The sequence below is a fragment of the Chiloscyllium plagiosum genome, chromosome 28, assembly GCF_004010195.1.
Source record: "Chiloscyllium plagiosum isolate BGI_BamShark_2017 chromosome 28, ASM401019v2, whole genome shotgun sequence".
NCBI lineage: Eukaryota > Metazoa > Chordata > Chondrichthyes > Orectolobiformes > Hemiscylliidae > Chiloscyllium > Chiloscyllium plagiosum.
The window spans coordinates 39,142,277-39,154,891 of record NC_057737.1 but is presented as its reverse complement, the minus strand read 5'-3'; the positions used below and the strand labels follow the sequence as shown (position 1 = coordinate 39,154,891).

Sequence of the window (12,615 nt, the reverse complement as noted above, 5' to 3'; positions counted from 1 at the left end):
GTGTTGCTGGAAAAGCGCAGCAGGTCAGGCAGCATCAAAGCTACAGGAGAATCGACGTTTTGGACATAAGCCCTTCTTCAGGAATGAGGAGGGTGTGCCAAGCAGGCTAAGATAAAAGGTAGGGAGGAGTGACTTGGGGGAGGGGCGTTGGGAATACAATAGGTGGAAGGAGGTTAAGTTGAGGGCGATAGGCCGTAGAGGGGGTGGGGGCGGAGAGGTCGTGAAGAAGATTGCAGGTCAAGAAGGATTCTCTTGAGCATTTGTGTTTTGATTGTGGTTGAACTGTATCTCCATTTCTTTTATCCAGTATCTTCGTACCTTTCACTAACAAAAATCATTTAGCCTTAGTTTTAAAATTTTCAAATGAATTTGCCTTAATAACTCAGTGAGAGTTCCTATGTTATGTTATGACCACACGTTTTGGTTAATTACTCCACATTGTTGTCCCAGTATATTCTAGGTGTGGTTGGCCTTTTCGGAGCAGGAAGAAAGCATTTTTTTTCAAGTTCCAAACATCCTATTTCCGGTATGCCCAACATTTCCCAGAATTTGCTGCTTTCATTGTAAAACAATGTTAATAGCTGACTGCTCCTCCCTACTCATTTCAACTTGGAGATCTCTCCATTTTCCACCATCTGTATCATATCAGCCCTCGGTCTTTTTCTCATTGAGTGTACATTATTCCACAATATATTATCAACAAATGATCTGTCTGCGTCTCATGCAGTTCTTACTGAGAGGTGCCAAATTCTAGAGGTATCATTCGGCCATATACACATTTATTTGACTTCAAGTATCCCACTGCATTTCGTGTTGCTTTTAGAGGATGAAGAAAGACGTCGACGGATCTCCTTGCAAAAATGCAACTTCAGTAATAATTGATCTCCACTCCCAAATATATTTTGCTAACAAAGCCAAAAAAATTAACAATTACTTTTCCTTCCATTGCTGAATCTCCCCTTGTATCTTGATAGTGTATTTTTTCTTCAAAGCATCTTGCCGTTAATTTTGCTTTTGTCTTAATAGTCTCATCAGGGACATTTTTCTTGGAGCATATCCACCGAAGTGATAAAGCCTTTTGTCCCTATTATGGCATGTCTCTCTATAGCTCAGTTCTCTCCAGCAATATAGTTATTATTTGCCATTTTTTATTAACTTGCCTTCTCATTTGTTTATGGCCATTTATGTTTCTCCACCTCCTGGGTTTATATTTCTGGTGGTATCTCTAGTTTATACTGTATTACTTGTCTCTTTAAACTCTGCCCTTTGCCCTGTCTTCTACCTCTTTCTGAACTGGAACTGTGTCCCAGATGCAATGTTTGAGCTTACACTGTTTTCTTCCCCTCCTTCTTTGTACTTCATAAAAACTGAAGAATAAAGATGGGTAGGCAATTCAGTCTCTTGAGCCAGCTCTGTCATTTACTATGATCATGGCTAAACAGGGACGACCAGTGGGCTGAGGGTTTGCGCAGAGTGGGGATGGCCAGCTGGCTGGAGATCTGAGTGGACTGGATGGTTGTTGAATTGGGAACTGGTGCAGGTGGTCAGTGGCCTGCGAACCCAAGCAGTCCACACATGGAAGCCCCCCGTGCTGACCTTCTGAAAGACTATAATGTTAATCTTTTTAACTTTATTCTCAATTTGATAAATTATATTATGAACAACTTTAAGTAATGTTACATTTTTCTTTTTAATTTTATATTTTGTATCTAAGATCTGTATCTAGGTACTTTGAATCTAAAATGACGCCAAATGGGGTGACGTTGTAAACTTTTCACTGTACTCCTGTACTTCCGTACTTGAGTATGCATGACAGTAAAAGATATTCTTCTATTCTTCTTCAATCTCATTTTGACCTCAACTCCATTTTCCTGCCCACTCTCCATAACCCTTCAACCCAAAACTTATTCAAAATCTGATTATCTTGTCCTTAAATTTACTAAATGTCCTAGAACCACTGCATTCTGGGTAGTGAATTCTATAGATGCAAGAATCTTCAAAAGAAGTAATTTCTCCTCATTTCAGTTTTAAATCTGCTCACTCCGATCCTTAAACTATGACCTTCTGTTCCAGATTACCCTACATTAGGAAACATCTTTTCTACATCTATTTTATCAATTCCTTTTAGCATCATGTATACCTGAATTAGATCTTCCCTCATTGTAAACTCCAGAGAATATAGGCCTAAACTGTGTAATCTCTCTTCAAAAAACAAACCTCTGATCCCTGGAATCAATCTAGTGGACCTCCTCTGAACTGCCTCCAGTACATCCCCCTCTTCAACTAAGAGCACCAAACTTGTACGCAGCACTCCTGGTGCAGTCTCAACAGTGCCTTGTACAGTTGTTGCACTGTTTCCCTTTGTTATTCCTTTAGTAATAAATGATAAAATTCCAATTGCCTTCCTTATTACCTGCTCAACCTGCATATTAGCTTGCTGTGATTCATGCACGAGGATACCTCAGTTTCTGTCCATTTAGATAAAAAGTTTTTTTTTGTTCCACTGACCAAAGTAGATAACTTCACACATATCCAAGTTAATCCGCATCTGCCATACTTCGGTCCATTTACCTGCACTAACCAATTCTTATTTCTTCTTTGCAACTTAGTATCTCACCTGTTTTAGTGTCATTTGCAAATTTGGCTACAATACTTTATATCACCATATCCATGCCAATAACAGATTGGAAATAGTTTGGGCTTGAGGACTGAACCCTGTTGCACCTGTGAGATATTATGTTGTAGGTTATCTTTACGAACTCACTCACCAGCTTGCTATATTAATTAATACTGGGTTTCCGTTCATTCATTCATAACCTTGTGAAGCCGTTGTTTACAAGAACCCGGTTTCATTCATTCCTTTGTAAAACCGTGTTTTGTAGTATATTTTACTATTAGAATATAGACTAAAGTTAAAACATCCCTTTCAACCCATTCGCCTTCAACCCTTATCAGGCCTATTTCTATATCAAAAGCTACGTCTGAATAGGTGTCAATATCATAAACAGTACCACCTCCCTTGAGTCTCCGCAAAACATTTATAATATCAGGGGAATAAGGAGGAAATTACTTGGTTAAACCGGGAGACAGCATCAGGGTCCCAGGCAATTCCAGCCTCTGGTGACTGTCTGTGTGGAGTTTGCATGTTCTCCACGTGTCTGTGTGGGTTTCCTCCCACAGTCCAAAATGTGCAGATTCGGTGAATTGGTCATGCGAAAATTATCCATACTGTTCAGGGATGTGTAGATTAGGTGCATTAGTCATGGAAAATGTCAGGTTATAGGTTAAGGGGATGGGTTTGGGAGGGATGCTCTTCGGAGGGTCAGTGTGGTCTTGTAGGGCCAAAAGGCTGTTTCCACGCTGTTGGGATTCTATGTTCTATTAATCAGCCCTTACCAACCGTCTCTCGGACCTGAGTATATTACAGAACACCAGTTTCCCCAATTAGTATGTACTAGCTGAATACCTTTTAACAGGGCCACTATCCCCTTAATTGTCAAAATAGGGCTCTCATGACACTGCATGAATGAATCAAACTCTCATTGGCAAATAGTAAACAAATGTCACAACTCAGTTGCGGTGATCAGTTTAATACCCTTTATTCTTTTATTAAGTACAGGTGCAATTTGTAATTTTTTAGAGCATATCGGCCTAGTATTTTGACCAACATTTACTAACTTAAAAGGCAAAAGGACTAACACCTCTTAATTATGCAAGCAGACTGGACAGATACTCTTCATCCCATCAGAAGTAACAGCCACCATTTAACAGATGTTTAACCCATCTGTATCCCCAGAAAGGAAGTCCCTCAAATCTTTGTAGTTAAAACAATGTAACACCATAGTGATGGAATTTTAATATGTGTAAGAATTCTGTATAAAGAGGCTCCTGTAAGAACTGTATTTCAGGATTCTATCCCCGCCTCGAACTTGTCCTACTACAGTCGCTGAATAAAGAGGCTATTATCGTCACCCACCGATTTCGAACATTATTTAAACACGATCCCACACACCCCACTAGTTACATCTTGACAACCAGCAAAGGATCCATTTATCCCTACACTCTGCTTTCTGTTATTTAGCCAGTCCTCTGCACAAGTTAATAAATTATTTCTAACTCAATGAGCCTTGCCTCCTGCCTGTCATCCTTAAATATTTGGATCTTTACATTTATCCTTATTTACATATCTGTATATTTTCCAGTGCCTTTCCCTGCTATACTTAAAATAGTCATATTCCTCCATTAACATGTACTTTCTGGAAAATATTTGACTTTAAGACCACTTTTGGAAGTTGTCACCTATTGACCATCTAATGGTCACCTATTGACCATTGGAACTGATTTGTCCAGCATCTGATAAACTGTCAATTGTGCCTGTTTGAGCCTCATAGCTGTGCAGCATTCGGGTAGAAGAGGTACTTGACTCCTCATTATTTTCTGTCAATCCTTTAGAATCTGTGAATTGGTAATCATACCAGGCATTCATGTACAGTACAATTACTTCTGTTTTATTCACCAATAACCTTCAAGGCGCCTCTCTGTTCTTTAAGACTGCCTCTTTTATAATTAACCATATCTTCCTGATTGCAGTCAGTTTATGATGGCCTCACTAAGTTCTTTCTGAGACTTTGGCTTTAATGAGGGCCGTTCTGCCTGAGTGGAGAAAGTGAAGACTGCTGATGCTGGACATCAGAGTGTGGTGCTGGAAAAGCATAGCAGCTCAGGCAACATCCGAGGAGCAGGAGAATCAGTTGTAAAGGGAGGAGGAGAACTTCTTCAAGGTAGGTCACCCCACTCCCGGCATCTTCCCCTGCCAATGCGTCCATACCTCTCCTCTCACCTCCGTCGAAGGCCCCCAAAGATCTGACAGAAAATTTACCTGTACCTCCACAAATATCATCTACTGTATCCGTTGTAGCCGATGTGGTCTCCTCTACATTGGGGAGACAGGACGCCAACTTGCAGATCGTTTCTGAGAACATCTCTGGGACACCTGCACCAACCAACCCCACTGCCCCATGGCTGAACACTTCAAAACCCCCTCCCACTGCACCAAGGACATACAGGTCCTGGGCCTCCTCCGTCGGCAAACGACTCAACGCCTGGAGGAAGAACACCTCATCTTCCTTCTTGGGACCCTGCAACCACACGGGATTAATGTGGATTTCACCAGTTTTCTCATTTCCTCTTCCCTGACCTTATCCCAGCTCCAAGCCTCCAACTCAGCACTGCCCTCATGACCTGGCCATTGTTTTTCCCATCTATCTGCTCCACCCTCCTCTCCGACCTCTCACCTTCTCCCCCACCTTCATCTACCTATTGCATTCCCAACTACCTCCCCCAAACTACCCACCCATTTATTTCTCAGCCCCCCCAGCCCACAAGCCTCATTCCTGATGAAGGGCTTTTGCTCTTGCTCCTCAGATGCTGCCTGATCTGCTATGCCTTTCCAGTGCCACATTTTCTGCCTACATGCAGTACAAGATCTCTGAAGAAATAGAACTAATTGTAGTCATTTCCCAAGCTGGGATTTGGTTAATTATTACTGATGGAATTTAGGATTTTGACCAAAACCTCGATTGAGCTATTTTCACCCATCATTTCCACCAAATTCTGAGCATGTACAATCCACACTGGTACAAATGGTAATTTGCAGTTTGGTTGATGTGATAAAATTTTATGGACCACTTGACTTCCTGGTCCATTTCACATGCCCCATTGCTGAAAGGGCTTACTGCTTCGACCATACCTTGCTGTCTCTTTGGTAAAGCAGTAACCCGGGTCCACATTGTAACTTCATTCTTACAGTGGCCATCAGGCTCATTTTAAGATGACAGGGTGGATGATCATGTCACAAAACTTTTCTGTTTTGATTCAATCATCCTCTGCTACATTCCAAATGTTATATTTCAAATGATAGCTGAATTCAAGTCGCACTTCCATGCAAGAGCTTTATTACAGTTACTCATACTTAGTAAAACTCTGAACCCACTGATCGCTGACACCTCATATTTATACAACAGGCTCAAACCCAATTCACCCTTATTTAATATATCCATCACCTCTCTGATTCTATTAGATCTTGGACATTTCTTCAGACCATATTAGATGATAACAAGGTTGTGATTAGTATAGCTGTGACATTAAGTGAGAGTAATGAATTTTCATGAGTTAACTTGAGATATTTGTATTGCTGAAGTCTGATACTTGGAAGTTTGAAGGTTGTCATAACCATTTTTAGAGATATGTTAATATTCAAAAAGATTTTCCAAAATTTGAAGTCTTGATTTATCCTAGTATGCTTTGTTTCACTACGCAATTGTCTTCAATTTAACTTTAATCTTTGCAATCTGTGATTTTCAGTGTGTTACTGATGTAGTTGAAATAGTGTTAAGTTCTGAGGTTTGATATGTTTTTGTGAATTAAGAAATGATGCTAAATCAAAAACTTCAGAACCAAATAATCCACTAACTACTTTTCCTACCTTCTCTTTCTGCTGAAAGCTTTTGATTACTTTCCCTGATAATATAATTCCTCAGTGTGCTGGTCACACAGCTTTAAGAGATGAAAAGTCATATTGCAGATTCTGGAAATTTGGGATAAAATGAAATATGTAATAGTCTGTGTTCATCTGAAACATAGTTAAATGTTTTTGAACAACAAACTCAACCTGCATTTATATAACTTCTTTAAGGCAGTAAAGTGTCCCTGAATCGGAACGTATCTGACAAAATTTCCGACCACATAAAAATACATTCGGATAGGTGTCCAAGGCAGAGTTTTAATGAGTGACTTGAAAGAGGGTAGAGATGTTCAGGAAGTGAATTCCTGGCTTAGAGCCTGGGCTTGTGAAGATTTGGCCTAAATTGAGGATGACAAAAGACCAAATTGGTTGAGTATTGACTGTGTATGCTATTTGTTCAACCTTTTCTATCAAGTTCTTTGGATTAAGCTGCTAATTTTGTCCTCAGCTGAATAAAGAGGAGCCTGCTATGGTCACTTTAAGGGGGTTTTGTGGTGCAGTTGTTATGTGCCAGCCTCAGAAACAGGAGGCTCAGACTTAAGTATCGCCTGCTCTGAAAGTGTATAATAACATATCTGATCACATTAATTCGAAAAGATTTGAATAAGAGCATGGCAGAATTACCTTGCCTGGAATTTCCACAAGGTTAATGTTCCAATGGTTCCAATAATATTCCATTGCCCTTCACCGTAATACTCTACTGTACTATTAGTTTGTTCAGAATGACTGCAATTAAATAGACCATCCTTCCATTTTTGTCTATGTTTTCATATCTTTCTCTCCTCGGAGTGCTGACTTTTGCTGGTGTTTGCTTTCATGATTACTAGCACATGTTCAGTACCATGTAGAAGCGACCATTCTCTATCTATGAGCAGAGAGTTTAGGTTTCTCACTATTTATAAAACAAAAAATTTGTTGAATGTGTGATTTGCTGCTTGGCCAGCTTTAATTGCCCATTGCTAATTGTTTTTCAGAAGGTGGTGGTGAGCTGCATTCTTGAGCTGTCGCATGAGTGAGTGCTGTTATGCAATTAATGCTTTCCCATGCACCTATTTCTCCCAATCTTCTAGTTTGGAAGGTGCTTTTGGTAATTCATTGATTAGTGAGCTGCTATCGGTGTCAGAATTTGAAACCTGCTTGGATCGACTCATTAGCAAGTAATTTGACAATCGCAGCAGTGTAGTCAAGATTGTTCCTCTCCTTGCATGATGTTTTTTTAAAAATTCATTTTGTGGGATGTGGGCGTCACTGGCTGGCTATCATTTATTGCCCGTCCCTAGTTGCCCTTGAGAAGGTGGTGGTGAGCTGCCTTCTTGAACCATTTCAGTCCAACTGATGTGGGTTGACCCACAATGCCTTTAGAAAGGCAATTTCAGTATTTGGATCCAGCGACAGTGAAGGAACACTGATATATTTCCAAGTCAGGATAGTGAATGGGTTGGAGGGGAATTTGAAAGTGGTGGTGGTATTCCCTTGTCCTTCTAGATGGAAGTGATTGTGAGTTTGGAAGGTGCTGTCTGAGGATCATTGGTGAATTTCTGCTGTGCACCTTGTAGGTAGTATACACTTATGCTACTGAGCGTTAGTGCTGGCGGGAGTGGATACTTGTGGATGTGGTGCCAATCAAGTGGGCTGCTTTCTCCTGGATGGTGTCAAGCTTCTTGATTGTTGTTTGAGCTGCACCCATCCAGGCAAGTGAGGAATATTCCATCACTGTCCTGACTTGTGCCTTGAAGATGATGGACATGCTTTTGGGAGTCAGGAGGTGAGTCACTTGCTAGATTATTCCTAACTGCTGACCTGCTCTTGCAGTCACTGTGTTTATATGGTGAATCCAGTTGAGTTTCTGGTTAGTGATCACTCCTAGGATGTTGATAGTGGGGGATTCTGTGCTGGTAACACTATTCAATGTCAAGGGATAGTGGTTAAATTGTCTCTTTTTGGTGATGGTCATAGTCTGGTATTTGTGTAGTGCAAATGTAACTTGTCACTTGTCAGCCCAAGCCTGGATGATGTTCAGATCTTGTTGCATTCAAACACAGACTGCATCAATGTCTGAGGAGTCATAAATGGTGCTGAACATTGTGCAATCATCAGCAAGCAACTCCACTTCTAACTTTGTGATGGAGGGAGGGTCATTGATGAAGCAGCTGAAGATGGCTGGGCCGAGGACAGCACCCTGAGGGGAACTCCTGCAGAGATGTCCTTGAGCTGAGATGGTGGACCTGCAACAACCATGATCGGCTTCCTGTGTGTCAGGTAAATCTAACCACTGGAGAGTTTGCCCCCTGATTACCATTGATTCCAGTTTTGCTTGGACCCCTTGATGCCACATTCTATCGAATGCAGGTTGATGTCAAGGGCTGTCATTCTCACCTCACCCATCTCTGGAATTCAGCTCTTTTGTCAATGTTTGAACCAAGGCTGTAATGAGGTAAGGAGCTGATTTGATCCTGGCAGAACCCAAACTGGGCATCACTGAGCAGGTTGTTGCTGAGCGGGAGCTGCTTGATAGCGCTGTAAATGACCCCTTCTGTCACTTTACTGATGATGGAGAGTAGACTGATGGGGAATAATTGACCGAGTTGGATTTATCCTGCTTTTTACGTATAGGACATATTCTGGCAACTTTTCACATTATTGCATATATAGCAGTGTTGTAATTGTACTGGAACAGCTTGGCTAGGGGAGCGGCAAGTCTTCAGTACTCTTGTCAGTATGTCGTCAGGGTCCGTAGCCTTCGCAGTTTCCAGTGCCACTCAGCTGCTACTTTATATCATGTGGGGTGAATTGAATTGGTTGAAGGCCTAATTTTGTATCTGTGATGCTTGGGACCACTGGAAAAAGCTGAGATGGATCATCCATTCGGCACTTCTGGCTGAAGATTGCTGCAAAAGATTCAGCCTTATCTTTTGCACTGATATACTGGGCTCATCCTTCATTGCAGATGGAGTTTTTTCGAGAGCCGCCTCCCTCAGTGAGTTGTTTAATCCTCCACCATCATTCACAATTGGATGTGTCAGGACTACAGATCTGAGATCTGATCCTTTGGCTGTGGGATTGCTTAGCTCTGTCTATCAGTTGCTGCTTATGCTGTTTGGTGTACAAGTAGACCCTGTTTGGTGACTTCACCAGGTTGGTACCTCATAGTGTACATAGAGTTGTACAACTCGTCCATGACAACCAGATGTCCGAAATAAATCAAGATCCATTTGCCAGCATTTGGCCCATATTCCTCGAAACCTTTTCTATTCATATACTTCATGTATCCATCCAGATGCCTTTTAAATATTGTAATTGTACCAGCCTCCTCCACTTCCTCTGTAATTTTAGGCTCCTCCACTCCTTGGGAAAAGACTCTACTGGAGGCCTGTGAGCAGTGGAGTACCACAAAGATCGGTGCTGGGCCCATTACCTTTCAAAAATTATATAAATGATTTGGATGTGAGCATAAGAGGCATAATTAGTAAGTTTGCAGATGACACCAAAATTGGAGGTGTAGTGGGAAGCGAAGAAGGTTACCTCAGAATACAACGAGATCTTGATCAGATGGGCCAGTGGACTGAGGAATGGCAGGTGGAGTTTAATTTAGATAAGTGCGAGGTGCTGCATTTTGAGAAAGCAAGTCTTAGCAGGAATTATACACTTAATGGTCAGGTCCTCGTGAGTGTTGCTGAAAAAGAGATCATCTCTGCAAGGTCTGTCCTGCCCATTAGACAGGATGTATCCAGGGGTGGTGATGGTGATGGTGTTGATGATGTCTGGGACATTGTCTGTAAGGCATGATTCCATTAGTATGACTGTCAGGTCTCCCAATTGTGGCACTAGGCCCCAGATGTTAGTGAGGAGAACCCAACAGAGTTGATGGGGCTGTTTCTGCCATTGCCTTTTCTGGCGTCTCGGTTGATGCCAGGTGACCTGGCCCATCTAATTTGTTTTGAGACTTTATAGCAATTGGTACAACTGAATGGCCTTGCTTGGCCATTTTCGAAGGCAGTTGAGAATCAACTACATTGTTGTGGGTCGAGAGTCACACGTCGGCAAGACCACATCCGGTTAGGATGGCAGATTTCCTTCCCTGAAGGACATTAGTGAACCAGATGGGGTTTTCCAACAATTGGCAAATGATTTCATGGCCATCAGTGGATTCTTATTTCCAGATTTTTAAATTGAATTCCAATTCCACCATCTGCCATGGCGGGACTTGAACCTGGGTTCCCAGAACACTATCTGGGTTAATTATCTAACAATATACCACTAGGCCATTGCCTTCCTGATGTTTCCCAGTATTCAACTTATAGAAAGCTTCAGTAAATTGCAATTGAGGGGAAGAAAGCTCATTGATTCCTTCTTCCCTATGATAGCAAGTCAACTAGCCTGGCTGACATGTTAACTCAACATGGCCTAAGATGGAACAAAAACTTAAAACCTCACGCAATACTCAAAGTCCAGCAGCATCGATAGAGAGATACGCAGAGTTAACATTTTAGATCTGTTACCTTTTGTCAGAAATGAGTCCTTGGAAAACACAGGATCTTCTCGTGACTACTAATAACCATTTGAGATGCAGGCTCTGTTCTCTGTCTCTGCATATTGTTACAAGCTTTTTTTGAATGCGTTAACACATTTGTAAAGGATCATAATTTCTGTTTTTGTTTTCTTTCCTACCAAGGGTCACTTAAGTGAAGGCTACGGGAGACTGAGCTGTATCTACCTCAAACTATTAATAACAAAGATGGAATTCCACAGTAAAGTAAGTAACCTCTCTGGCCTTATTTCCTTACTTTTGATAAGGTTATTTCCTTAATTGTTTCAGACAGAGATAAAACTGAAGAATTAATTTTCATTGTGAATAACCTGTGTTATTTGAATATCATGTTAATGTGGCATTCCAGCATGGGAAACTATTTTAGCAGAGTTAACAGTGTGGTGGGAAGAATATCTCTATTTTGCATGTTGGAGCGAATAAAAGGAACTTGGACTTGGAACGTTACAGTGCAGTACAGAACCTTCGGCCCTCATTGTGGCAGCAACTTGGGAACACGTTTCATTCCGAGGGTTTTTCAAGCTAGTTAATGATTTCGGAAGTTTAGTTAGAATTACAGAATTGATGAAACCCTAAAGAGCAGAAAGAAAGAGGCCATTCAGGCCTTCGAGTCAGCACCCTCCTTCTGAAGACCCACCCAGGTGCTATTTCCCCCGCCGAGCCGTTCATGATTTTATACACCTCTATCGGGTCCCTCTCAATATCGGCTGCTCCCAAGGGAAAAAAAAACAATCTTTTCAGATAGCTCAAACCCTCAAGGCCAGGCAGTTTCCTTGTAAACTCCTCTGCAGCCTCTCTAGTGCAATCCCATATTTATAATGCAGTTATTGGAACTGTACACATTACTCCTGTTGCAGCCTAACTGGCATTTTATATAGCTCTAACATAACCTCCCTGCCCTTGTATTCTGCACATGAACTAATGAAGGCAAGTATCCTATGTGCCTTCTTAACCACCATTCATAAGACATCTCTTTGTGAAACTACTTTTCATACAGGAAGTTAGGGGTGCAATGCTGAAGCAAACTGTTGCAATCTGTGTGCAGTATTCTTGTATGTTTTCTTTAGCTAATGCTGGAGCTCTTAAATTAGAACCCAAGGATGAAGATAGAACACAAATCTACGAGCTCCACTGTTAAAGGGAAGGAATCTGACCCCTCCAGCTTTAACCTTTTGAAACGAGACTCAACTCCATCAGTTCATGAGATCCATGAAAATGCCATCAGATCTTTAAATACCAAGTTCTTTCCATTATGGAGGATGGTAGACAGTAGTGCATTTCCTTCACGGTATTTCATCAATGTTGATAGCTTGTCACTTCTTGCAGTTGCATTTACTTTTGAAACACAGTTAAAGAGGTCTCTTGCTTTGCCCTTTCAGATTATTGAAGCACTGTCAAATCATAGACTTAGTGTTTTTGTGTGGGAGATAGGGCAGCCAGCTTGAATGCCACAGTTTCCCATAGTTAACTATTTCAATATCAACCCAGAAAGCCAGTGAGGAATCAAATAAGGGATTCAGCAGAGTTTACCAAGAAATCAATGAGA

At 41.4% G+C, this 12,615-nt stretch overlaps 1 protein-coding gene across 4 annotated transcripts in view; it reads left to right on the top strand.

Moving 5' to 3' along the window:
- Positions 1-12,615, top strand: part of hip1 (huntingtin interacting protein 1) — a 338,601-nt gene that overhangs the window by 173,842 nt on the left and 152,144 nt on the right. For all 4 annotated transcript variants that reach the window (XM_043718716.1, XM_043718713.1, XM_043718715.1 and 1 more), the window contains exon 5: positions 11,196-11,276. In XM_043718716.1, the coding sequence (XP_043574651.1) occupies positions 11,196-11,276 (81 nt within the window). The remainder of the gene's footprint in view (positions 1-11,195; positions 11,277-12,615) is intronic.